This window comes from Peromyscus leucopus, chromosome 2 (assembly GCF_004664715.2).
Source record: "Peromyscus leucopus breed LL Stock chromosome 2, UCI_PerLeu_2.1, whole genome shotgun sequence".
NCBI lineage: Eukaryota > Metazoa > Chordata > Mammalia > Rodentia > Cricetidae > Peromyscus > Peromyscus leucopus.
This window is the reverse complement of record NC_051064.1, coordinates 131117412-131144173: the sequence shown is the minus strand read 5'-3', so window position 1 is coordinate 131144173 and position 26762 is coordinate 131117412. Positions and strand designations below refer to the sequence as shown.

At 48.3% G+C, this 26762-nt stretch overlaps 2 protein-coding genes across 5 annotated transcripts in view; one reads left to right on the top strand and one right to left on the bottom strand.

The window, feature by feature from the left end:
- The window catches only part of Zcchc17 (zinc finger CCHC-type containing 17), a 48685-nt gene extending 31672 nt beyond the window's left edge, over positions 1–17013 (top strand). For all 4 annotated transcript variants that reach the window (XM_028887573.2, XM_028887574.2, XM_028887578.2 and 1 more), the window contains 3 exons: positions 3851–3951; positions 5863–6008; positions 16243–17013. In XM_028887573.2, coding sequence (XP_028743406.1) covers positions 3851–3951; positions 5863–6008; positions 16243–16401 — 406 coding nt within the window. In that variant the 3' untranslated portion in view covers positions 16402–17013. The remainder of the gene's footprint in view (positions 1–3850; positions 3952–5862; positions 6009–16242) is intronic.
- Positions 17014–17598: 585 nt separating this feature from the next.
- Fabp3 (fatty acid binding protein 3) lies at positions 17599–24905 on the bottom strand. The gene is made up of 4 exons (XM_028887580.2): positions 24784–24905; positions 21259–21431; positions 18980–19081; positions 17599–17886 (listed from the first exon to the last, which is right to left on the bottom strand). The coding sequence occupies exons 1-4, from the start codon at positions 24854–24856 to the stop codon at positions 17833–17835; spliced, it is 402 nt and encodes a 133-aa protein (XP_028743413.1). The 5' UTR covers positions 24857–24905; the 3' UTR covers positions 17599–17832.
- Between the last annotated feature and the right edge of the window lie 1857 nt (positions 24906–26762).

The window sequence follows — 26762 nt, the reverse complement described above, 5'->3', positions numbered from 1 at the left end:
ATTTACTGATTGATTCCTCAAAGAATCCTGTGCTTTTCAGACTCGTTAAAAAGCTGTGAATTCCTGGGGCCTGGAGAGATGTCTCAGCAGCTAAGAGCCCGTGAATGTCTTCAGCCAGCCCAGGCCTTGAGGACCCAGGCTGGCCTGTGGGTAGCTTCCACCCACCTGAGCCAAGTGACATCAGCAGGTCTATTGCAGATTATTTTTCTCTGTTGGTTTTTCAAGACACGGTTTCTCTGTGTAACCACCCTCCCTGTCCTGGAACTCACTCTGTAGATCAGGCTGGCCTAGAACTCACAAAGATCCGCCTGCCTCTGCCTCCTGAGAGCTGGGATCAAAGGCGTGTGCCACCACTGCTTGGCCTGTCACAGATTCTTAATCTCGATAAACTCAGCTTTTTTTTCCTTTCTATAAAGAGACATATCTCAGAAGTAACAGAATGAGGGCCGTCAAGATGGCTCAGTGGGTAAAGGACTACTGAGACCCAGCTGGGGAAGGAAGAACTGCCTCCTGCAAATTGCCGTCTGCCCTCTACACATGCACAGTGTGTGCACACAGTAAATGTAGTAAAAAATGACCGAAGTCATTGAAGAAAGGTCTTATTAGCAGGTAGCTATCTTAATGCCAAGTCTATCATAACACTTAGTGTAGATAGCTACTTATGGTCATTATTTTAAGTGCCTCTCTGCTTTTCCCAGGACTGAGACTGACACACTTTTTCTGTTGAAAGAATGTGTGTGGCTCATGACAACAGGTGCCTGCCTCCTGTTGTGCCCAATCTCTAGGGTTTTCTTCCTTCCTTCCTTCCTTCCTTCCTTCCTTCCTTCCTTCCTTCCTTCCTTCCTTCCTTCCTTCTTCTTTTTCTTTTTTGGTTTTTCAAGACAGGGTTTCTTTGTGTAGTCCTGACTATCCTGGAACTCTGTAGACCAGGCTGGCCTTGAACTCAGAGATCTGCCTGTCTCTGGGATTGAAGGTGGGCACTGCCTCTTCCCAGCTATGTTCTTTTCTTGAGAGCATTCATTTACTGTCTGTTCAACATTACAAGGCAGCTGGAGGAGGAGGAGTTTCTTGCAGGTCCTCTGTTCAGGGAGAAGGTGACATTTGAGCTACGTCTTAAGGAGTGGATATGGATTCAGGAAGCAGGAGAAGGAATGGTGTTTCGGGAAGTGAAGGGACTTTAGGAAAGGCACAGGCAGAAAAGGCACAGCCCATCAGGGGCTCCTGTGCGTGGAAGAGGTGACCAATCAAGTCTGTCTTCCCCCCACCCCCCAGCTGTCTTCTGATCATGCAGCATTTTGTTGTGGTGCTGGGGATTGGACCTCAGGCCCTGTACATCCTAGGCACATGCTCTGTTCATTTGCTCCCGTCGGTACTAACACTGGCACATAGCACTTACTGGTTAACTTGGGTGGACTGCATGAAAAAGCGGAAGCATGGAGACCACTGAGAGTGAGCAACTCTTTCACATGGGTCGTGACCCACTGGTTGAGAACCATTGCTCTATGTGAACTACAGTGAAGCCTGACCAACACAGTGGCAGTGGGGGGCAGAAAGTGAGAGCTGAAGGTGAGACCCTTGTTATGTGGGAGGTCTGGTCGGGCATGTGCTGAGCTAGAATCCCCAAGTACTAGGATTGATTATAACGATATGTCTAAGCTTTGGCTCAGGGCCACTTAAAACTCTGCTCTTTGGCCGGGAAATGGTGGCACATGCCTTTAATCCCAGCACTCGGGAGGCAGAGCTAGGTGGATCTCTGTGAGTTCGAGGCCAGCCTGGTCTACAGAGTGAGTTCCAGGACAGCCAAGACTACACAGAGAAACCCTGTCTCAAAAAAAAAAAAAAAAAAGAAAAAGAAAAAGAAAAAAGAAAAGAAAGAAACAAACAAAGAAAAGAAAAAAAAACCCTGCTTTTCAAATTAGCACATCTGAAAACCTGTAAGGAAGTGACTTGCTCTATGTTTCCAGATGCCTGTCTTGGCTTTTATTCTTCAGACTTTGTTTTGAAAGGGCCCATTTCTATAACCCATACCAGATAATTGACTCTATGCATTTAAATTCTTCTAGGGCAAAGGCCAGACATTTGTGCAAACATTTTCAGAAATTAAATTATATGCTTGTCTATGCTGTCTACCTAGGTAGCTGTGGATAGCATGGGGCTATTTAAATGTAAATTAAGTGAAATTAAGTAAAATTTAAGAACTGGGTCTGATTGTGCAGACCTGTAACCCTAGCTAGCCCAGGCAGCTTAGTGAGACTCTTGTTTCACAAACAGTAGAACTATAACACAGAGTATCCATTGTGTGTGTGTGTGTGTGTGTGTGTGTGCGCGCGTGCGCGCGTGCAAAACAAACATACATAATAATTCTTTTGTTACTAAAAGTTGCAACCAGGACTTTTTACTAGGCCTATGTTCTTAAACAATGTTAACATCTTAGGTACTATTATTTTGAGACAGAGCCTTGCTAAATTGCTCAGGCTGGTCTTGAACTTGTGAAACTCCTCTTCAGCCTCTCCAGTCCTGGTATTATAGGTGTGTACCATCATTGCCAGCTTCTGTAAAGAGAAAAGTGGTTTTGTGTTCAGAGAAAGAACGGCGGTTACTCTGGGAGTAGGCTTGAGGACTAGCAGTGAGCAGGAGATGACTGGTTTTTGTTTTTTGTTTTTCGTGATGTAATAGCCCTGGCTGTCCTAGAACTCGGTGTATAGACCAGGCTGGCCTCATACTCAGAGATCTGCCTGTCTCTGCCTCCTGAGTGCTGGAATTAAAGGCGTGTACCACCACCGCTGGGCTGAGATGTCTGTTTTAAGATATCAACCCCAGTGCTGGTTATATGGGGAAGTTCAGGCTGTGAAAACTTAAGTGTATACTTGCTGTAAGTGCCTTTCGTGTATGTCTTTTATATGCTCATTAAAAGTGTCAGGAATAGCCAGGTGGTGGCGGTGCACGCGTTTAATCCCAGCACTCGGGAGGCAGAGCCAGGAGGATCCGTGTGAGTTTGAGGCCAGCCTGGTCTACAGAGCAAGATCCAGGACAGGCACCAAAACTACACAGAGAAACCCTGTCTTAAAAAACCAAAAAAAGAAAAGAAAGAAAGAAAGAAAGGAAAGTGTCAGGAATAGAAACAACAATCACCTGTAACCTAGGCACTCAGGAAAGAAGACTTGAAGAGAGGAACTTTGGAATGTTTGGGTAGCGCATTGTGAAGGTGGAGTAAGAGAGGGCAGGGCATTTTAGAGTGGGGTCTGCCTAAGGAAAGGCACTCAGCCACTGAGAAGAGTAGAATTGACTGTTGGCCAGGGCCTAAGTAAAATAAAGAGGAAGCTGGAGAAGTAGGTTTGAGACAAACTGAAAACCCCAATACCAAGGTCTCGTAAAGAACTCAGACTTGCTTTTTAGAAAGCCTGTAAAGGTGCCACCCTGCCTAGCAAGTATACTTTCAAATGTCTTTCCTGTATATTACTGAGAGAAGACCTCGTCTCATTCCTAACTGTTCATTCAAAGCCCCATTCTGTGTTAGACAGCAGTCATGCACGCCCTTACCTGCAGCACTCCGGAGGCAGAGGCAGGCAGGCACATCTAAGTTCAAGGCCAGCCTGGGCTACAGAGCAAGTTGCAGGACAGCCAGGGCTACAGAGAAACCCTGTCTCAAAAAACCAAAACAAAGCTTATTCTAAATGAGAAAAAAAAAAAAAAAGAGGAGCTATTTCACTGTCTCATTCTGCCCAATGCTTTTCTTCTCTTTCCCTCTTCCTTGCCAAAAACCAAACAGAAAACCAACAAGCTGCGTTACTTTGTAATATATCTGGCCACTTCTGGAAAGCGCCAGTGGTCGGGATCTCTGTCATTACAGGCAAGAAGAGAGGCGGAGGCGCTCCTTCCAGGATTACACTGGGCAGAAGATCACCCTCGAGGCTGTCCTGAACACCATCTGCAAAAAGTGTGGCTGCAAAGGTACGGGAAGTCTGCCGTTTCCGTCCCCTCCCCTGGCTGAAGGAGACCATGGTAGTGTAGCTCAGTGTGGTTTTCAGTTGGCCGCTGCCCGCCCTCCCTCACACCGCCCTCCGCCACACTGATCTCTAAGCACAATTACTCCTCTGTAGAAATTAAGTGACTTGGAGATACATTCCCTAAGGATCCAAATGAGATCTTTTCTTCTTCTTCATCTTTATCTCTTTAAGTTCAGAATTCTGAATATAGGGTCCTTTTTTTGTCATAAAGATAGAGGATTGTCACTTCCTTTTGGCTCTATTTCCTCAGATTTCTTCTAGTCTTACTCAAATATTAAAAGCTTTTCAGCCTGACTTCCCCTATTAGAGCTATAATGAGAGAGATTGCCATCTTCTTATTTCCAGAGTGACCTCAATTTGTCACCTCTCCTCCCTAGCTTCCCATCCATCATGCTTTGCTCATTTTTCTGCAGTGACTGGTTGCAGATTTGTGTCCTGGTTGAATTTGTGGGGCTTCTATCTATCTATCTATCTATCTATCTATCTATCTATCTATCTATCTATTTTACGTGCATTGGTGTTTTGCCAGCATGTATGTCTGTGTGAAGGTGTCAGATCCTGTAACTGGAGTTACAGACAGTTGTAAGCTGCCATGTGGGAGCTGGAAATTGGACCCGGGTCCTCTGGAAGAGCAGCCAGTGCTCTTAACTGCTGAGCCATCTCTCCAGCCCCGAATTTGTGGGTTTTTTAAGCCCTATTTTTTATTAATATATAAAGAGAAGGATAATGTAACAGTGAGAGAAGCAATAGCCCTTGAGGAAATTGTGGTAGTATTTGAATATTTGGTATTTGGATTATTTCTAGATATTTGGAAAACTGTGCTGTATCCTTCTTTCCAGGCCCCATCCAACTTCTAGGCTCAAAATACAAACACATTTACCCATACCTCTGTTGTTACTCCTCACACTTCTTTCCTACTCTTGAGATGAAGTGTCTTAGAAACTTCCTGTAGCTCTAGCTTCCGGGGATCAGACGCCCTCTTCTGGTCTCCTTGGGCACCTGCACTCATGTGTACATACCCACACACAAATGCACATGTATATGCAAAATTTAAAAACAAAAACAAAAAAAACAACTTGTCTTCAAAACAACAAAAGGGACCCTCAATACCACCACAGGCTCAGTGTGGAGCCCCTTACTTGTGTCTACATGATGGCCCACAGAGCAGAGAGGGATGGCAAGAAGTAGAATTTACTCAGCCAGCAAAGGTCAGGTTGAAGGTATTCGACTTTGATGTATCAAAAGCAGCCCAAAACAGGGAGACAGCCAACCTGAGCTGAGTGCTTGCTGCTGAGTGACCCTGAGCTACTTAACTCTAGGCCTTCGCATCTGATACAAATGCAGGGTGTTGGATTTCACGATCTCTAAGGCCCTTGCCAGACCTGACAGTCTGAATTCTCAGTCACCCTGGGTGTCTGTGCCTGTCTCTGTGTGTGCTGGCGTGGATGTGAGTGCCCACTTCCTGCCAGCTATCTTCCTTTAGGGCTTGGCCTGCAGTTCACTTCCCTCTGTTAAGCATTCTGCTCTCTGGAGCAGCCTTGCATTGTCAGGAGTAAGTTCCAAAATAGATCTTTAAAAATTAATAAGCCCCATTGTTAAGGGAGGGCAGCACAAGCCTGCTTGCTTGTATCTTCTGCCTTTTCCAAAGCAGCACCGATGTCTCCCGCAGCTCTAACACCAGCTGCTCGCCTGGCTCGGGCTGAGTGAGCATTGCCACCTTGAGGTGGCAGAAACGCCACTCAGATAAACTCAGTAATATCTTTGAAGCAGTGGGCCGTGTCAGGAGCCTCTGGAAGGCATCCACCTGCGGAGGAGGGTAGCTCTTCCCTCTCCAGCCTTTGTTTCTTTTCCACAGGCCACTTTGCAAAAGACTGTTTCATGCAGCCAGGTGGAACCAAGTATTCTCTGATTCCTGAGGAGGAAGAGGAAAAAGAAGAGGCAAAGGAAGAAGGAATTGAGAAGCCTGATCCCACAAAGAATTCTTCCAGAAAAAGAAAAAAGGTAAGAGCTGGCTTACTTTTATTTATCACATTTTTTTGTAGGTATTAAAATATAAATGCTTTGTGTACCCATTTTTGAAATAGTGAAAAATGAAAAAAGCAAGCTTTCCAGAGAGAGTTGTATAGCCAGTCTTGGCATACTCTAATCTTTTTTCCTAGCTAACAATATAAATAGATGCATATACATATAATATAAAATAATGATCTTGTAAGTGTAGTTTACTCCTTACTTTTTTTCATTTTTCTTTTTTTCTTTTTTTTCTTTCCAAGAGAGGGTTTCTCTGTGTAGCTTTGTGCCTTTCCTGGAACTCACTTGGTAGCCCAGGCTGGCCTTGAACTCACAAAGATCCACCTGCCTCTGCCTCCCAGGTGCTGGGATTAAAGGCTTGCGCCACCCACATAAAAAAAACTTGATGTTAAAAACACTTGATGTTAAAAGCCACATGATGAGCAGGTCTCTGAGTTCGAGGACGGAATGAGCCAAGGCTACACAGAGAAACCCTGTCTCAAAAAACAAACAAACAAATAAGCCACATAATATTTCACTCAATGACTATGAATATTGATTGATTTATTTAGTTAGTTAGTTTTGAGACAGGTTCTCTTGTAGCCCAGGCTGGCCTCAAACTTGATATATATATATATTCCAGGATGACCTTAAACTCTTGATCTTCCTTCCAGATGTGCCATTGTGCTTGGCTGTAATTATTAATTTATTTTAATATTACTGGACACTTAATACTTCCAACTAAAATGCTGGCTATACCTCCTTACTTTTCTTTGGATATGTCCCCGGGATAAAATTACTGAGTTGAGGCTGGGAAGATGCCTCAGTTCGTAAGAGCACTGGCTGCTCCTGCAGAGGACCTGGGTTCAGTGGTCCATACCCAATGATGGCGCACACCCACCTGTAATTCCAGTTCCAGGGGAATCTACCACCCTCTTCTGGCCTCCAGGGGCACTACATGCATGTGGTGCATGTGCATACATACAAGCAAAATGTCCATACACATAAAATAGAAATACATTAATCTTTTCACAAGAGGGAGGGTCTGGACAGATGACTCAGGGGTTCAGAGCTGAATTTATTGAGTTAAGGGAACCAGGTGTGATAGCTCACACCTGTAATCTTAGTGTCCAGGAGGCAGAGGAAGATGGGTTGTCACAAGCTCAGGGCCACCGTAGCATACATAGTGAGTTACAGACATTTGGGGGCTGTAGACTATGACTCTGTCTTGGTGGGGGAAGCCTGGTAGATCTCTGTGAGTTAGAAGCTGACTTGGTGTACGTAAATTAAGAGTTCCAGAAAAGCAGGGTTACGTAGAGACCCTGTCTCAAAAGGAAAAAAAGAAAAGAAACAAACAAAAGAAAACAAAGATACTGAGTTAGACTTTAGGGCTCTGGGGCTGGAGAAATGGCTCAGTGGTTAAGCACAGGACCTGGGTTTGATTCCCAGAGCCTGCATGATGGTTCACAGCCATTCATAACTCTAGTTCTAGGGGACTGATGCCTTTTTTTTTTTTAACCTTCATGGGCAACAACCATGCATGTGGTGCACATAAACACATGTAGGCAAAATAACTCACTAAATAAAATAAATAAAAGAAAGACTTTAAGACTCTTGCTAGATTTATCAAATTGTCTTCCAGGAAGTACTTCCTGTTCCCATCAGTGGAAAAAAAAATCCCTGTCTGCTGGAGTTACCCTCTTCTACTGCTTAGAGCACAGTGATTCACACAGCAGATTTTTGTGGTACAGAAGGAAAGGAGATTTGTAACATGCTATGCAGAGAAGTCAAAGAACTATACTGGAGTTTGGTCAGCCAGTAGTTGTTCCCCTAACTTGTAGGATATTTCTGTTTTGTTTTGTTGGTTTTTTGTTGTGTTTTGTTTTCTGTTGTGGTTGTTTGGGGGTGGGAGAGAACAGGGTTTCTCACTATGTAGCCCTGGCTGTCCTGGAACTCTGTAGATCAGGCTGTCCTCAAACTCACCAGAGATCCACCTGCCTCTGCCTTCTGAGTGCTAGGATTACAGATGTGCACCACCATACCCAGCTTTTGGTGTTTTTTAAGATTGAGTTTCAGGGGCTGGAGAGATGGCTCAGAGGTTAAGAGCACTGACTGCTCTTCCAGAGGTCCTGAGTTCAATTCCCAGCAACCACATGGTGGCTCACAACCATCTGTAATGAGATCTGGTGCCCTCTTCTGGCTTGCAGTCACATATGCTGTATACATAATAAATAAATAAATCTTTAAAAAAAAAAATTTTTTTTTTTTTTTTGAAAAAAAAAAAAAAGATTTGAGTTTCACACTGTAGCCCCAGCTGGCTTTGAACTTTCAGTGATCCTCTTGCCTCAGCCTCCTGAGTGCTAGGGTTGCAGGTGTGAACCACCATGCCCAGCTTTTTAAAAATGTCTTGAGTGGTCATTTTGTGTACGGCACTGCAAGCTTTTGGGGTGAAAGGCTCTGGTGTAATCTATTCCCTCAGTGGCATCATTACAGTGAAGGATTATTTTCATTTTGTAGGTAAGGAAAAGGGGCTGTTACAGCATTAGAATAAGCCAAGTAGCATGAAAGTCAATGACTTGTACATTCTCTCCATATCCCTGACCTGGGGCCTCCCTAGTTCTTTAGACTTCAGCTTGAGTCTTTCAAACCTAGTTTGGGGTCGTTGGGAACGTGTGACTGGCTAGGTAAGTTTAAACTAACCACAGTTCTTTCATTTGCAGAGTGGGATTGTTGTGATCTTTGGCAATGTTCCCTGTGGGGTGATGCCCAGCTCCTCAAAATAGAAAGTGATGACAAGCCAGTTCCTAGTTGATACTGACTCTTTTTGGGAGACATAATCTCATAGCTCAGACTGAGCTCGAACTCTTTATGTAGTCCAGGCTGACCTTGAACAACTGATCCGCCTGCCTCCACCTCTGGAGTGCTTCTTCACCACAACACCTAGCTCCAGCACTCCTAAATACACTACTGTAATCTCTGATCTCTGGGGGGTTGTTGTTATTTGTTTTTATTATTTATTGTCTATGGGTATTGTGCCTGCATGTATGTCTGTGTACTGTGTGTGCCTGGTGCCAGCTGAGGCCAGAGAGGGAGTCAGATCCCCTGGAACTGTAGTTACAGATGTTTGTGAGCTGCTGTGTAGATGCTGGGAACTGAATCCGGGTCCTCTATTAGAGTTGCCAGTACTCTTAACCAATGAACCATCTCTTAACAGCTACACCCCATAATCTTTTCTGAGCTCTTTGACAGCACACATACACATACCACCCTTGTTTCTGCCCTTCTGTTTATGTACCTTGTTTTAGCAATATTGTCCTCCTAAGAGAGAAGCCATATGCCTTTACTTTATTCTCTCTCGCACTCACTTAGTTCCCAGGCCCTGTTAAAAGTTCTCTACTATTACTATGACTCCTCCTCCCTGTATGACTGCTTGTACCCCAGGCTAGCCATGGACTGGTGATCCTACTGTTGACCTCCTGAATGCTCTTGGCATTGGAATTGTGCCTGGAGAGGGCATATTCTAAGTATCCTAAAATTATATTGCTTCTGCCTCCCATGTGTCCAGAAGAGTGTTAGCCACTTGATATAACAAGATACTAAGGTCACCTTTAGCCAGTTGGTTTTTTTGTTTTGATTTGGTTTTGTTGAGTGTGAGTGTGTGTGTGTGTGTTTGTTAAAGATTTATTTTTTTGTGTATCAGTGTTTGCCTGCATGCATATTTGTTTGGTTGGTTTTAGTTGTTTTTGTTTTGTTTTCTTTTTTAATATATAATTTATTTTTTATTTTATGTTCATTGGTGTTTTGCCTGCATGTATGTCTGTGTGAGAGTTTTAGAAGCCCTGGAACTGACAGACAAGTGTGAGCTACCATGTGGGTATTGGGAATTGAACCTAAGTTCTCTGGAAGAAAAGCCACTGCTCTTAACGATTGAGTCATCTCTCCAGCCCTTGTTTTTGTTTTGTTTTTTTTTTTTTGTTTGTTTGTTTGTTTTGTTTTGTTTTGTTTTTTTGAGACAGGGTTTCACTGTGCATCCCTGGTTGGCCTGACAGAGATCTACCTGCCTCTGCCTCCTGAGTGCTGGGATTAAAGATACAGCTTAGCCAGTTTCTTTAAAAAATTATTTTAAAATGAATTATTTTATTTTTTGGGGGCAGGATGACAAGTCATGTTTTGCTCTTGTGGAAGTCAGAGGACAACTTGCAGAAGTCTGTTCTATCATGTAGATCTCAGCTACCAAACTCAGGCCCTCAGGGCTGGAAGCAAGCGCCTTTTCCCACTGAGCCAGCCCAGTTTTTGTTTTGTAACCAGAGGCCTTTAGCTTGTAATGTTGCCTGTTGATTTATTTCTATACATAGTGTAAATCAGGTTCAGGTCTCCCAAGTTTCAGGAGTCCTCCTGTCTGTTCTTCTACCCTCTAATCTCTTTTTCTCTCTCCTTTGTCTCCTCCTCCTGGAGACTGGGTATCAAGGCTGGCCTTGACTTTACCATCCTCCTGCCTCACCTCCTGAGGGCCACCATCACAACCTCTCCATAGCTTGGATTCCCATAGCAGATGACCTTACCTTTCCAGTAAGAAATGGACTTTGAGGGTCCATGTCTGTTGACTTGGACACTGCTCTAGTACTCATAGTTCTGGGGCTGCATGAAGAACTGAATGGATTGATCTGAAGGGCGTGTGTTCAGCCATCCACACTGTCAAATTGATGAGTGGGTAACAGGAATGATTATGTGGTTGGGGATTTAGCTCAGTGGTAGAGCGCTTGCCTAGCAAGCGCAAGGCCCTGGGTTTGGTCCTCAGTCCCCCCCCCCAAAAAAAAAAGAGGAATGATTATGTGTGGTAGGCATCTCACATGAACTAAAGGTCACAGCACTCAATCAGCTAATTGCTTAAGGAGAGGGATAACCAGCCAAGGTATGTATGGTAATAGAGGAGAGAACTCATCCCAAGGAGGTCACTGGCTCTCAAAGGACAGGAGAAGCAGTGGAGTCAAGCCCACTCTGGACTGCAGCCAGAGAGTCCAAGCCAGAAGCTGTTGGACCTTGCCTGTTTCTTCTCAAATCTGCTTCAGTGTCTGGCTTCTGTATTCTGGGAGAAGAACATATTTAACACTAGGCCTATGAGACGGGATGCCTGGCAAAGTGGAGGAACTAGGAAATGGTGGGGAGTAAAGATGTCCCGTGTTACAACAATAAATATCTGCCATATAACAGGCATCCTCTGACTCTGGGGAGCTAGACCCCATATTTCTGCTTGGGTTCCTTCATTCAGTTTAGAGAGGGATGGATATTTACTTGCTGCTGCTGGCGGGGAATATTAACCGACTCAAGGGGAGGACTCGCCTACCCCTTTTCACTGAGCATACGTGCATTGAACTCTTGTCCTTACCCACACAGCCATTGTGTATTGGTTTAGCTTTGTATCCAGTCAGTGTATTCAGGACAGAACATGGCAGTGTCTGTCCTCGTATCTGAAAACTGTAACTCTTTGCTAGACTGTAATTAGAACATGAGAGAACAGTCATAAATGGAAATGGTTATGAAATGGTAAAATAGGAACTAGCTTTTAATGGTGAACCCATGGATAATCCTTTTTTAAAATTCTAATTTAATTCATCATTTTTAGTGTGTGTGTGTGTGTGTGTGTGTGTGTGTGTGTGTGTGTGTGTGTATGTATGTGTAAGTGAGGATGCACACATGCCATGGTGTGTGAGTGTGTGAGTTTGTATGTCAGAGGACATCTTTTGGGAGTTGGTTCTCTTTCCACCGTAGATTTGGAATACTTTATACCCATTGAGCTAGCCAGCCCCTTCTTTGGATAACCTCCTCTCAATCTGTGGTCTGAGATCGCTATCCTCTTTGACTTATAGATCATCATGGATCTTTCTAAATTAGTGACAAATTGTGAGGAAACACATACCTTAGGGACCAGGCTGTCTACTAATTAGAGTAAAATCTAGCTACATTTAATTCCAATGTAATTTTTCCTTTGATTTAAATAATGTGATCGCTGGCTCCTATACCATTTACAGAAGAATGAAAAATAGGGACAACATCGGCCACACTATCCTACTACCTAGGGAACTTCCGGTGCTCATCTAGAACAGACTACCAGATCTGCCAGCACAGAGCTGCCCAGTGTAGTCTGCCCAGAGCCACTGATGCTTCAGATTCTTTTTTTTGTTAATGTATTATTTCAGTGTATGTATGATGTGTGATGTGTGAGTGCTGGCATGCATGTACCACAGTACACGTTTAGAGGTCAGAAGACTTCATGGAGCCAGTTCTCTACTTCCACTTTTCTGGGGTTCTGGGGATTGAACTCAGGTCACCAGGTTTGTACATCAAGTGCTTTACCTGTTGAGCACCCCCCTTTGTGTGTGTGTGTGTGTGTGTGTGTGTGTGTCCCTGTCCTTTTGGAGACACGGTTTGGCCTCCAGCTCACTGTGTAGCGGAGGGTGATCTTAAATGCTTGGTCCTCCTGTCTCCATATACCAGATACTGAGATTACAAGTGGAGCCACCACACCCAGATGTTGTATTTCCACTTCTGTGATAAAACATCATCTTCCACTGTCCCCCCCCACACACACACTGGACTTCAGCTTCGTGCATGAATGGAGCTCTGTCATATGTACCTCTTGTCTAGTCACCGAGGTACAAAAATGAAGAAAATGCATTGTGACCTAATGGAGGTGATAGACAAGGACCTGGTAACAAATACTGCATGACATTAATATATCAAGTAGTGCAAATGCCATGTTTTGTGGTGTTGGGGTTGAACTCAGCACCATGTGCATGGTAAGCAAGTCTCTGCCACTGAGCTGCACCCCAAACCTGTCTTGGCATTTTAGATAGGGTGCTATCTCTTATGAACTATCATCGAAGTGTGTAATGGTGTGCTCTTATTATCCCAGCACATGAGAAGCTGAGGCAGGGGGATTCCAAGCCTGCCTGGTTTGCATATAGCAAGGTCCTGTCTCAGAAAAAAAAAAAAAAAGTATTATTTGGATAAGTACATTTATCTGGAGTGGGGAAGCAGGTGAATTAGCTGAGTGGAGAGCGGGCTTCAGCGGTGCAGTAGCCGGGTGCTGGGAGTGAGCTGGCACACTTCAGGAGCATGAGGAGGCCAGTGTGGGGGGAATAAAAGAGGGAGTGGAAGGGGAGGATGTGTAGAGACCGTGGAGGGCCCTGGTTGTGAGGACTTCAGCTTTACTTAAGTAGAGCTTTCAGCAGAGTAATGACATGCTCTGACGTTTCTGAGACAGGGTCTCACTAGCTTTGGCTGACCTAGAACTCACTCTTTACACCAGAGATCCACCTACCTCTGCCTTCCTTTTTAAGAAGATTGTTCTGGCTCCTACACAGAAACGGGCTGGTCAGAAAATAAGGCTAGAAGCGGGCAGGTCGGCAGCACTCAGGAGGCAGAGGCAGGTGGATCTCTGTGAGTCATTGAAAACCCCTGAACTTGTTCGTTTACTTATTTGCTGAGACTGAGAAGACCCTGGGAGTTACTGGAATAGGAGACAGTACTTGTAGTTGGTGGTGCCACCGTCGTCCATGGTAGAGTGCTTGCCTAGCATGCCCAGGGTTGTGTGCTCGGTTCCCAGCATTGCTGTAAGAGGGTTGTTAGGTGCTGCAGGATGCCTGTACTGTGTCAGGTTAGAACTTACCCTCATAGCCTCTTTCAAAGTAAGTACTGTTTAAACAAGTCCTTGGTCCCAGTGACACACAGGGTGACTCAAGTGGCAGAGCCGGAATGTAATTGTCTTATTCTAAGGTTGCTGTTCTGACCACCATACTGTGAGGCCTCCTGTCGTGTCCATGGAAGGGGGCCATGCTCTGCTTAGGAGCCACTTCCTTCCCATCACCTACACGCAGATTTCAACCCTATCCCTATAGTCTGGGACGGTCCTCCAGCTTCTCCATGCCACGGATACTGTTTCATTGAATCATCACAGCCATGTGACATGGATGCTATTCTTATCTGTTTTCCATCTGCAGCAGCTAGACTTCAGTGAGGTGAGATGACTTGTCAAGGCTGCAGACTAGTAAGTAGAACTTGGGGTAGGTCTGTGTCGGACACCGGCTCGCTGCTCTGTCCACCACAAGGCAGCTTGTAGCACCTGGTGGATCACCCAGGCTTGCAGGAAGCTGGCTAAAAAGCCTACAGGAGCAGGAGCCTCACTTGTACGGCCTCCCTCCCTCTTACTGGAGTCTCCTTTGGGGAATTTTGCTGAGGCAATGTACATATTTAAACTCAAGGAGGCAGCTTACACGGTGCTGAAGAACCACCCAGGTGCCCCCCTCCCCCTGAAGCGTAGGAACCAACTCTGGGTTTGTGCTGTTAGCTTTAGTGACATGGTTGTGTGCAGGGGTGGCTAACTTTAGGACCACCCCTGGTGAAAAAAAAAGAAAGTTCCATTTGCAAAGCCGTGAACTGTTGGTTTACCTTAAAACTTTCTGGCACATTCCAATCCTTCTCACAGCACTTGCCCTTTCTTTGTGTGAGTGTGAGGAAAAGTCGTGTTAGGAAATAGTATTTTCTCCTCCTCTGACCATGCTTGCTCCCAAAGCTCCTTTACACTGCATGGAGCTCAAGATGGTTATTGCTCTTTAGGGGTAAGAGAGGCCATCTATTTTTGCTGCCAGCACGTCAGTGGGGCTGCCCTAGGGGAAGGGGCAAGTTTAAATCACAGTGGGTCTCCATTCTGGCAGCAACCAGGGGATCAGGACTATTCCTCCATCCTCTGTGGCCGTGCCTCACCCCTCTAGGGTTCTGGACCTCCCATGCCATGCCCTGTAGAGTAAACTTGCCTGTGAAGCTGTTTTCATTAAAAATGATTGTAGAGAGGCCAGTGGCATTGCTCAGTGGATAAAGACAGCTGCCAAGCCTGAGACGTGATTTGGATTCCCAGTTGGAAGAGAACTCACTCTTGAATGTTATCCTCTGACTGCCACTCATGGTCCGTGGAGTGCATGTGCACACACATATAAGTGACATAAAAATGACAGAATAAAAGCCTGGTGTCTGTATTTCTTCCAAAGAATGCAAAAGCTGACAAAGTAGCACACTACCGCAATTCCAGCACTCTGGAAACTAAGGCAGGAAGATCAGGAGTCCAGGATAGAACTGGACTACATGAGGCCCTGCTTCAAACCTCCCACTCCAAATACTTGTTCTTCCTGTCGCTTTGGCTCTTGGAAAGATTGACCTAAACTTATTTATCTATTATTTGTATTTATTCATTTTGAGATGGGGTCTTTCTACATAGCCTTGGCTGTCATGGAACTGTGTAGACCAGGCTAGCTAAGAACTCACTGAGAGCCAAGCAGTGGTGGTGCACACCTTTAATCCCAGCACTCAGGGGGCAGAGGCAGGTGGATCTCTGAGTTCAAGGCCAGCCTGGTCTGGACAGCCTGTCTGTTCCAGGACAGTCAGCCAGGGCTACACAGAGAAACCCTGTCTTGAAAAAACCAAGCAAAAAAGAGTAGATGCTTGTTTTTTAAAAAGAAGCATTGGGCTGGAGGGATGCCTTGTGATTAAAAGCACATGAGCTGCTGGAGTTCAGTTCCCAGAAGCCATTGGGTGTCTCAGGATCACCTGCAACTAACTCTAGCTCCAGGAGTCTCGTGGGTATTAAATGTGTGTGTGTGTGTGTGTGTGTGTGTGTGTGTGTGTGTGTGTGTGTGTGTGAACATGGTAGCATGTCTATGTTGTACATAGCAGCACACATTCAACACAGTTGCTAAAATCCACAAGTGTTGTGTGTCGTAGTTCTCTTTCACCCACCACTTCTTATTTGGGGTTTTTCTGCCTTTTATAGCCTAACTGGTCTGGAGCTCACTGGGTAAAACCCTCCCAAATCTGCCCCTGTAGCACTGGGTTATAGACGTGTGCCTCTTTGCCCGGGTTTCTTTTTGCAGGGTATTTGTTTGGTTTTGGTTTTTTGAGACAGGGTTTCTCTGTGTAGCTTTGGTGCCTGTCCTGGATCTCACTCTGTACACCAGGCTGGCCTTGAACTCAAGAGATCTGTTTGGTACACTACCACTGCCTGGCTTTTTTGCGGTGTCCTATGCAGTTCTGCCTGACCTTGAACCCCTGTCTTCCTACCCCCACTTCCCAAATGCACACCACACTCAGCTGTACCTCACCTACTGGTCACCTGCTGTGGTTCTGATATTAAAGGAGATATACACATGGATGCTGAAACCTGACATTTCCCTTGTAGGAAAAGAAGAAAAAGAAACACAGAGACAGGAAGTCGTCTGACTGCGACAGCTCCGATTCTGAGAGTGATATGGGCAAGAAGGCAAGGCACGCATCAAAGGACAGCAAGGCTCCAAAGAAGAAAAAGAAGAAGAAGAAGCACAAGAAGCACAAAGAATGAGGGTGGGATGGCCGTGGCAGCCCTGGCTCCTGGAAGACTCAGTAGTGAGACTATATGACCTCCCACCCCACTGACTTTGTCCCTGTGCGCTCAGATGGCTTCTCCTCGTGTAGCCAGCAGCTTGAGAAGCTAGCGGGCAGCCCCCAAAATGGATTTTCCTTATTGCTTCTGATCCCTTTGCAAGTGACCCCCACAGCCATTGCATTCATGTACACAATTTCCTTATTCGGCAGAAGGTTCTAGTACCATCCCCGGCTGCCACTGCCAGAGCTGGATCTCTTTGCAGGAGTCCAGGCTAGAGCCACAGGTGCTACTGTGGAGGTGAGCCTGGCTGTGGTGGGAGAGCAAAGTGAGCAGCCTCCGCCTGCCTGCTGTCTGGGACCAGCTGTGGGTAGACTCTGCAGCCTCTATTGGAGGCAGGAGGGAGAAGTATTGTTCATTTCCTCAACCTGGGCCTGTGTTCAGACAGTCTTTGCAGTGACTGCTGAGCCAGAGATCTGAAGCCAAGGTCATTGCTCTGCCTTCTGTATCACTATGTGAGTGACTGGTTCCATTGCAGGTCTCTGCTTAAATTCCTGGCATAAATGGAAATGTGTTTGGTTTTAAACTTTCCGGAAGGCCTTGTTCCTATAATCCTTCCTGGGTAACTTTTCACGGAAAACACTTAATATGTTATCTGAGACTCTGGAAAGAGGCCAAGCTGAGGCACAAAGCCAAGGTCACTAGCAAGTCACAGCTTTCTTGAGATCACTCAAAAGCCTTCTCTTCCATAGTGAAGACCTCTTCCCTTGGGCTGATTAGAAAACCCAGTAAGACTGTAGCCTTGGGGGCTCTCTGGGGCACGAATGGGAACTTGGCAGTCACCTCCCACCACAGTGGTCCCTGGACCCTGTCCTGAGCCAATTCAGGGGTGTTTGGTGCAGAGTGGGTGTGAAGAAGTCACTCAGAGACACCTAGCTCATCTGACCATGGCGGGCCAGGGTAAAGACATAGAATGGCAGCGGGGGCAGAGACTGTCCACCTGGGCTCCTCACCAGCGCTGCTTCCCAGGTGGCCCACAGGCTGTCCCTTCCCAGGTGGCCCACAGGCTGTCCCTTCCCAGGTGGCCCACAGGCTGTCCCTTCCCAGGTGGCCCACAGACTGTCCCTTCGGCCCAGGACACACTGGAAAGGAGGAGCAAAGGCAAAAGCCACGGGGTGGGGGTGGGGGGGCTTGGCTCTGCTTTATTGACCTTGGAGCACCCTGTGGATACAGTTTTAAAAAATAAAGCCATACACAATGGGAACTGGGATTCAGGCTGGTGCCCCATCTCCAGAAGCATCCCAGCCAAAGTGTATTTATACAAAACACCAGAGGGAAAAAGTGAGGCACGTGGTGCTGGGTCGAGGGTAGCCGGTTGGCAGAGGAACAGTCCGCCACGGCGCAGCAGCGTCACGCCTCCTTCTCGTAAGTTCGGGTGCTCACCACACTGCCGTGGGTGAGTGTCTGGAAGGAAGGACAGGGTCAGACGGGGCAGAGAGGGAGTGCTCCCCACCCTCTTCCTCCTGATCAGCCCTTGAATACCTACTATGTGCCAGGAACTTGACTTTTTTCTTGATACCAATCTTTTAAGATAGGTGTTATAACTCCCATTTTAAAGATTTTTGGGAAAATGGGCCCTTGAAAGACGGTGTAAATTGGTCAAGATCTAGCACATTCCTGTTCCTCTTCTTTTGTGTTTGGCACCTGCTCACTAAGGTGGTACCTGGCACATAGTAGGCAAACATGAATAAAAACATCCAGAGTCTTGAGAAAACCGCTAATCTGCCAACTTTTTCTCCCTCTCATAACCACCAGTATTGTGTCTCAGGAGAGGCAAGCCATGGTCATCTTAGTCTAACTGCCCAGTGAATATGGTCCTGTTTGTTACCTCCCTACCAAAGCTAGGCACCTCACTCCTAATTCAGTGGGGACCCCGGTCTCCTGTGAATGTGAGATGCAATTAGCAGGTTCCACTGAGCCAGGTGAGGTCTGCGATGCTGACATTGCTCTCCATGCTTCTGGTACAGGCGCAGTCCTACAGGGTTACATTCTCCTGGCGAACTCTTAAACTTGTCCCAAAGCAGATCTGCAGGCCTGGTTGTACCCCTGTCTAGGCCACAGGTGTTTACAGGAAGCCAGAAACAGGGAACAATAGCAGTGCCCACCAGGCACAAGCCTGCTCCTGCAGATGTCTGTGTTCCTTCCCAGGAGAGGATGGAGTGGCAGCTGCTCCTGGAGAGCCTGGGACCAACTGGCCCTGCCTTCTCCTCCTTCCTGGGGAACAGCAAACAGGAGGAAGCTTTCATGGGCACCTGCTGCATTCTTCCCACTTGGGTGGTGCTTTCGGCTATGAATACAGTCTTCCCAGCAGCCCTCAAGGTTGGTGTTACGAAGGTGACATGTCCAGAGTCAGGCAGCCTTTAAGCTGATACTTGAACCAAGACTCGTATGAATCCCCATCCCTGCCTCTCCTGTCCAGTTCCTCTGTCCCTGAGGGGAGGACCTGCACTGAAGAAGACAAGGCACTTGTGTGAGGCACCGCCGCTGCCCATCTTACCAGGATGAGTTTCCCATCACACAGCTCCCTTGTGAGCGTAGTCTCTTGCCCGTCCCACTTCTGCACATGGACAAGTTTGCCCCCATCCAGCGTCACTGTCGACTGTGGGAAGAGGTAGAACCTAAGCTGTGACCAGAGCCAGAATGGAAGGGCAAGACAGACCAGGAACCTAACTGGTGCTAACTAGTACAGGTGCTAGGATGAGCCTTCAGGCAGCCCAGCTCCAACACAGCTATATGGGTTCCTGCTCTGTGGCCCCCATGGGAGGTGGGGAGCTCGGGCAGTGGTGCAGTAGGCATCTCGGCCGTTGGCACAAGCCTCCAAGAGGAGCTCAGGCTGAGGCATGGCTCGGTAGAGCACAGTTCCAGGTCCCTTGAAGCCCATCCCTTTCTCTGAGGCTACCCAAAGAGGAATCCTGAAGATCTTTCTACTCTTGTGCATAGCAGTGTCTAAAAGACCCTTGATTTATATTGGAAAATTAGACCTCCCTTCCTCTAGTTTATATCCCATGATCCCCTCAACCAGCAACAGAGCAGCAAGTGCAAGCTCCCAGGACCAGGTGTCCTTGGAGTGTTCTTCAGCTCTGGCTCCAGGGCCCACTTGGTCCTCGGGGCTGCCGGCCTGTATCAGCTGCTAGCTTGTGTTTGGCAGCTTGCCCAGATCTCTCTTCTCTAGGAATTTGGGAGCTGTAGGCCAGAACTAGGGAACGAAGGGTCTGTTGGGTAGGAGTCTAGAAAAGTGGTTGTAGTTGATCACTCATCTCTTGGGCTGTCTATATTCCACCTTATGGAGTCTTCATTCCCCATTGGCTTCTGTCAACTCAACAGTTAAATTTCGGCCTAAACATCCCAGCAGGCCACTGTTGTATTTAATGTGTGGTCTGGTTCCATAAAAAGGTGGCAAGTTCAAGGACATAGTTAGGAGCATGTGGTGAAGCAGCCACCCTCATCCAAAGTTGATTGTCATCTCAGTGCACCATCCCAGTGCCACTGCTGGCCTGCTGTGTGGTCCCAGGCTGGGCTTTCAGCTCCTCTGCATCTGCAAGACCAGTAGCTACCCTGTTCTTTATGGAGACTGCTGTGCAGCAGCTGAAGAGGTCAACTTCAGGGTTACAATGCTGGGGACACTGGTATAAGGACAACCTAGGGATATAGATGTCAGCAACCCTAAGTTCTGTGTCTAGACCATTGCTGGGAGGTTTGTGCAAGCTGCCAGGATAACCACTGTGAGGTAACTGAGCAACACTGGAGTTCGGTGCTCCCTCCCACACCCAGAAGTAAATATTGGAGACTACAGACACCCACAACATTCATGTCGGTGAATGCATGCATAACCTGGAGCATAGCTTTGTCTGTCAGCTGGTGGTACTGGAAACAGTTCGTCACGGTCAGTGGCCTAGCCTGAGAGCTGCAGAAGAGAAAACCTGTAAGGGAGGGCTCAGCTGCCTCTTCTGACAGCGCCTGGGTGACCTCAGTACAGGGCACTGATTCTGGGCATCATTCCTAAAGCACTTCAGGTCACAGCCATGGCCGCTGAAGTCCTCGGAGTTACTGCATACCTTGGTGTACAAGGTCACCCAGCTGGGGCTGGAGATGTAAGGTCAGAAGAACATCTTAGCTCTGCTGCCCACTCCAGTAGCAGCTGATAGATCCTACCCAGGAAGGTGAGAAGAAAATAGGCCAGAGCTTGTACTGAGCCCCTAGGGCATCCCAGCACTGAGCAGCTTTATGAACCTTGTTGATCTAAATCTATGACAGCCTGCCCCTTGGGGTACAAAGCCAAGGAACTAAGAGAGGGCTGGCCTCTTACCCTACTGTATCACGAATTCTAAAATGTCTTTTAATAAAAGCCCAGAACCAGATATTGGGGTAAATGCTGAAAAATCAAAGGGACAAAGGAACAAGCCACAGCCACCTCTAGGACTCCTCAGCCTGAAAAGCCCCAGCTGAAAAGGGCTTTAGTTCCTGTCTCCTCACGCCATATATGCCTTTCCCTGCCCAGCCATCACTTCCTGTCTCAACCTTCCTAATGCTGGGATTACAGGTGTGTGCCACCACTGCCTGACTCTGTTTCTCTCCTAAACTGAGTCAATCTCATGTAGTCCAGGGTGGCTTTGAACTCACAGAGATCCAGACATTCTCTGCCTCCCGAGTGCTAGGATTAAAGGTGTGTGCCTTTAATCCTGGCCTGGCCTCTATGTTTAATCTAGTGGCTTGCTCTGTTCTCTGATCTTCACCCTACAGTGTCTCAGTACCCTCCATCCCTTTTTTCTGACTTACCTTGACCTTCCTGTCATCTGCTGTTACCTCGTCGAACGGCACTCCCAGCTGAAAGCTGATCTCTGTATTCTTGAAGGTGCTGTGTGTCTTTATGACTATAGTATCCCCGTTTTTCTCAATGATTGTGGTAGGCTTGGTCATGCTAGCCACCTGTCTGGTGGCAAAGCCCACACCTAAGGGCAGGGGTAGATGGTTGAGAATTAGCTGATGTAGAGAGGAGTTGTACAAGCTCAAAGAGGAGTCTTGGGCCTAGGCATGGGGAAGGAGGACCATAGTGGCCGGTGTCTTTGTGTGGCCATTTTCTCATTCAGCCTTTTCCTTAGCTCTGCAGCCATTGGACTGATGTGGAACATAAGGAATGTCAGTGTTGGGGAAGGTCAGCAACATTGGAAATTAGAGTGAGGTATCAAGGGGGATGGATGGCCCCTCACTCAGTCCTGTCCCTGCAAGGCTTTGTAGATGTAAACACTGCATGGAGTTTAAGCCCAGAGTCACAGATCAGATGGAAGCTGCTAAGCCCTGTGTCAGCTCCAGAGTTGAGCCCCCACTGCCTCTGGCCTCCTGCACACTCAGACCACAGACTGAAAGAAGAAGAAATAGTCAACAGTCTTCCGGAGTGCCCTGGAGAAGGGTTGTCTGCCGATTTCCACCCTGAATCGGGGGACGTCCGTGCTCTGCCATCTCTATGTGTGGTAACACTGCCGCTTCGGCGCCTTCTGGTTAGGAGCACAAAGGAGCTTTGTCTCCTACAGACTTAGGGGTTGAGTTGAAGTCCCTGGGGAGACTCCCGACATAGCATTGGATCTGAGTCCTAGGCAAGGTCCCAAGTGTCCACAAGCAGGTGACGTACACAGACCTGGTAGGTCAAGCCTTCACCCCCCGTGGATTGTAACTTCCTTGGAATCTTCCATTGTTGACTACCTATCCCCTGGTCCCAGCACATGCTGAGCTGTCCTCAGCGATGAGGCAGGAGGCAGCCAGATATAGGGATATGGTATGGAACCTCCAAATATCCCCCTGGCCATGTGTGTTTGCTGAAAGCTATGTACACCATGCTAGCTCTCCATGGGTGGCCAAGTAATGGTTGGAACAGCCCTAAAAATAGGTTTCATTACTCGCAATTTACAAGTGAGGCCTAGAGTGTGTGCTGTCTTATCCAAAGTCAAACAGGCTGAGCATGGTGACTCCTGCCTGTAATCAGCTCAGGAGGATAAATGCCAGGAACTCAAGGCCAGCTTGGCCTGCAGAGCTCCAGAACATGAGCTATAGTGAGGCCGCTGTTTCAAAAAGGCAAAATAAATAAATAGAAATTAGTATTTAGTGACCTTGATTCCCAAACTGTCTTAAAGTCACCATTGGTACCTGTAGTCACTTATACTAGGCTGGGCTGCTCTGTTCTAAGAACTTTTGGTTCTGTGGGATAAGGCTTCGCCTACTGGTGTCTGAGTTTGGACCTCAGCAGCGAACCAGCTGTTTTCCCAGGACCCACCCACAGGGGCCGGGTGCTAGTGAAGCCAGTTACTGGCTGAGAGCTGGGGTGAATCTGCTCTTCACTGGGTTTCAGCCTTTCTGTATGTCCAGGCTAAATGGAATCTCAGTCCCCTAACAGAAGAAGCTGCTTTGGGGCTGAGGGTGCAGCTTGGGACGATCAAGTGCTCAGCCTGCCGAAGACCCTGGTTTCTGTCAACACCCCCGAGCACAGTGGCCTGAAGACAACAAGCATTGAGGCAAAGAAGAAGGTTGGAAAGGCAGCTGCAGCTTGGTTTCAGGACTTCACAGTTTGGCTCGGGAAGGCAGAACTAAACCTGGGCAATCAGTACTTCCTACCCTATCAAGAACAGCCAACTCGCTGGGTGTGGATACATGCTTCTAACCCCAGCGCTGGGGAGGCAGAGGCCTAAGAGGACTTGGTCGCACAGGGGACTCAGGACAGCCAGGGCTCTACAGTGAGACCCTGTCTCCAAACAAAGACAAGCCCAGCTTCCGACCTGGAGCATGCGTGCTTCCGACCTGGAGCATGCGTGGTTCTCTGCATCGGTGCTGATGGGAGCTCGGGCTGGGGCCTGAGGCTCAGCGGTCATGGTGCCTGCTTAGCATGTGCAAGGCCTTGGGTTCCATCCCCAAAATCAAAGTGACAAAAATGCTTTGTGGGGCATTTTTGTGAGACAATCCAGAAGTAGGTGAGAGGAACCTACACACACCCCTCAACATGTCATAGTCCAGCCCTCTTTCCTCAGAAGGAGGAATAGATCTGGCTCATCCATGACACAGCCCAGTTTTCCCCATCCCAACCTAGTAGACTAAGATGATATAGCCAGGGACTTCACAGGAAGGGTCTTTACCTGAGCCCAAGGCAAGAAAGGAAGGACTAGGGCCAGTCCTGGGTGAGTGGGTCATATCACATGCCCCACGTGCAGGTCATCTCCCACTCCCAGGCCTGTGTTGAAGTGGGAAGAACTCTAGATGGTTCTGGGTTTTCAACTACTTGGCAGGCTGGGACAGCAGGTTAAATAAGTTAATGAGAACCTGTCACACAAAGTAAAAAGGGAGTGGGGGTGTGTGTAACTCAGGATAGAGAGCCTGCCTGGCATGCACCAGGCTCTAAGTTCAGTCTTCAGATGACCAGCTTGCATTCACTGGGCTGTTTTCCGAGCTAAGCAAGTCCTCGGGCTCCCTTTTCACAGACCTTACCAATGAGGTTCTCTGAAGCTTTAGGATTCCCCATTCCCAAATCGCACCCCACCCCCCACCCCACCCCCACAGCTCTTGACCTTGCTTCTGGCACCCTCTGCTGTATCCCAGACAACAGCTTTCTTCACCCTCTCCCTGACACTGAACAGGTGGGAGACTGGTCCTGTGGAAAGTCCATGTGTGGTGGGTCTTGCCCTGCCCTACCAGCAGCATCTCCGGTACTGATGGGGAGCGGGTTGCACACACTAGTGAGAACGAGAGGGCACCTTCACTACCCCAACATGGAGGGGGAGGGACCGTGGCTGACTGCTCAGGTCTGTCTTCCCTTCTTCCCAAATCGAACTCACGGATTTTCCTTAGTCTTCCTCGAGGCTCCTAGGTATTTCCTCCCACAGTACACTCACATCTGCTCTATTCCCTTTCGGGATTCAATCCCTAGACCACCCATGCTCCCGTTTGCTTTCTCCTGCAGCCAGCCTCGTGCCTCTTCTGCTCTTTTAGTCAACTCCCCTCTCACCTCCAGATCACTGACCTCGCTTGCTTCCTAGAAAGCGCCTCCCAGCCCGGACCTCTGCAGCCCCAGCTGCTTCCCCTGGGCGCCTTCTCCCTAGCGATCTCACCCCCCTTACCCCACCGCCAGGGTTCGGACCATGACAGTCCCCTCCCAGGAGGCCGAGATGCTCCAGCCCACGCCACCCCCTCGCGCGGGTACTCCCAGCCTGGACTGGCAGGGAGCGTGCAAGGAGGCGCACGGGGCACTCCAGCTGGAACTCAGCGCTCGGGCCAGCGTGGGGGCCTTCCGCCCCCGGGATCCTGCGCCCGCAGTTCACTCACCGAGTGACTTCATGTAGTCATCAAAATTCTTGCTGTCCACTAGCTTCCAGGTGCCGACAAAGGCGTCCGCCATGGTGTGTTGACAGAGGAGGCGCGCAGGCACTCGGAACCGCAGCACCCGGCCGGAGAGTCTCTTTAAATAGCCCTCGCGTCACATGATGAGCGGGGCCCACACCCCTTGCTCCCGAAATAGGAAGCCAGGGCTTGCACTCCAGCAAGGAGCTGGTGCCCTTCCCCCCTAAAACCGCCCGGTGCCTGTGTCGGCGCCGTCCACGGTCCTGCCATCTAACTTGTCCCTGCCCTGGCTGCAGGGCGCTCCCCGTAAGCCAAGACGAGCACCCACCACCCACAGCCACACAGAAAGGAAACTCGCTCTTGAGCTGGTGCCTCGCTGGGAAAACGCCACCTGAACCTTATGCCACCTTTTTTTTTTTTTTTAATTCGTGGTGGTTTTACACTTATTGTGTGCGTGCGTGTATAGGCGAGCGTATTGAGGGGTACGTTGTAACTCGCGGGAGTCACTTCTCTCCTTCCACCGTGTGGGTCCCGGGTATCGAACTGAGATCGTCCGGCTTGGCAGCAAATGCCTTTACCTGCTGACCCATTTCACCTGCCCTAGGTCATCTTCTCATAGGAGAGGCGCGGAGGCTCGGAGGGCGATCACCATAAGTAGAAGCGAATTGGAGCCCGGACAGCAAGCACGGTCTAGTGACCCCTGAGCCCGCGTACTCCTCCCAGCCGAACGGAGAGGAGTTGCCCGGGACACCATGGGTGGCGGAGCTGCCCGGTGCCTCACCTGCACTGGGCGAACGTGACCTTGCTTCCCTCCTGCTAGCCCGACACGTGCTTGCCCCTCCCTGCGGAATGTCTCCTGCTGGCGCCTCTCCCCTGGCCGCCCTGCTCCCCACCAGCTCCCGGCTGACTGGCGCGAGCTTTCCAGGCGTTTCTGACCTCTCTGCTTGCGCTGGGGTCCTCCTGCGCTTACCTCTTTCAGAAATCTGTCTATTCAAGTGGTTCTTCTGGCCCCGGCCACCTTAACTGCAGAAATCAGTCCTTCCCCTGATTTCTGCCACTAGCCTTCTTGTTACCTTAAAGCACTTTATTAAATGAGACCCTCTTTAGTGATGATTGTAGGCTGCTTCAGGACATGGTCACACTGAACTTTTCCGTTGGGAGCTGATGCTATCCTCCTTTTTACCGGTGAGGAAAGGGAACTCGTTGGAGCCCATTGCTTAGTTCAGCGGGTTTCTGTTTAATAATTGCCAAATCAACATCTCATTGTGCAGCCCAGGTTGACCTTGAACTAAAGATCTCCATGCCTCTGTCTCCTGAGATTACTGCTGCCATGCCTGGCTGGCCTGGCTTGACTCAACAGTTATTCAGGCACCTGGAGGCAAGAGGCTCCTGAGTTGGAGGCCAGCCTGAGCTACACAGGGCAGGATCCCGTCTCAAAATAAGAAAGTTGCTGGTTTGTGCCAGCCCTGATTTGGAAAAGACCGAAGGAGAAGAAGTTACAGGCTGAATTATTCCCTTTTGGGAGAATCTTGCAACTAATGACTATAGGAGGGACCTGGCCTGACTTGGGGACTCAGAGGAAGAGGGGCATAAATGAATTTCAGAGTGTGGGAGGGGGTCGTGTGCACAGAACTTCAGCCTCTAGAAGCCGGTCCAGGGTAGTCATTCAGGAACCATCACCAGAGAGCCCTGGGGCCTGACCCGTCCACCTGCAGTGTGGCAAGGCCTCTTTCTTGGGCCTCTGTTGTCCATGTGGAAGTCGCTTCCTCCCACACCTTGGCTGTTCTGGGAAAGAGGCCAATGAGGAAGAGTCCTTACACCCTTCCCTACCCCCAGGTCTTGATTCCTTTGGCGAGTCCAGTTGCCAGAAGGCTAAGAGGTCCAGTTCTGACAAAGCTACAGAGATAGGCCTCAGGGCTGGGCCTGGAGCCCTGGTGACCTCAGCTAGAGCAGGTGCCAAGGGA

Bases quoted from the DNA above. Each gene is read 5' to 3' on its own strand.
- Fabp3 (XM_028887580.2), bottom strand. From the start codon at position 24,856: ATGGCGGACGCCTTTGTCGGCACCTGGAAGCTAGTGGACAGCAAGAAT. The intron at 21,432-24,783 runs GTGAGTGAACTG...CCCTGCCCTTAG, and splicing joins TGACTACATGAAGTCACTCG to GTGTGGGCTTTGCCACCAGA. The intron at 19,082-21,258 runs GTAAGTCAGAAA...CTCTTCCCACAG, and splicing joins CAGATGACAGGAAGGTCAAG to TCGACAGTGACGCTGGATGG.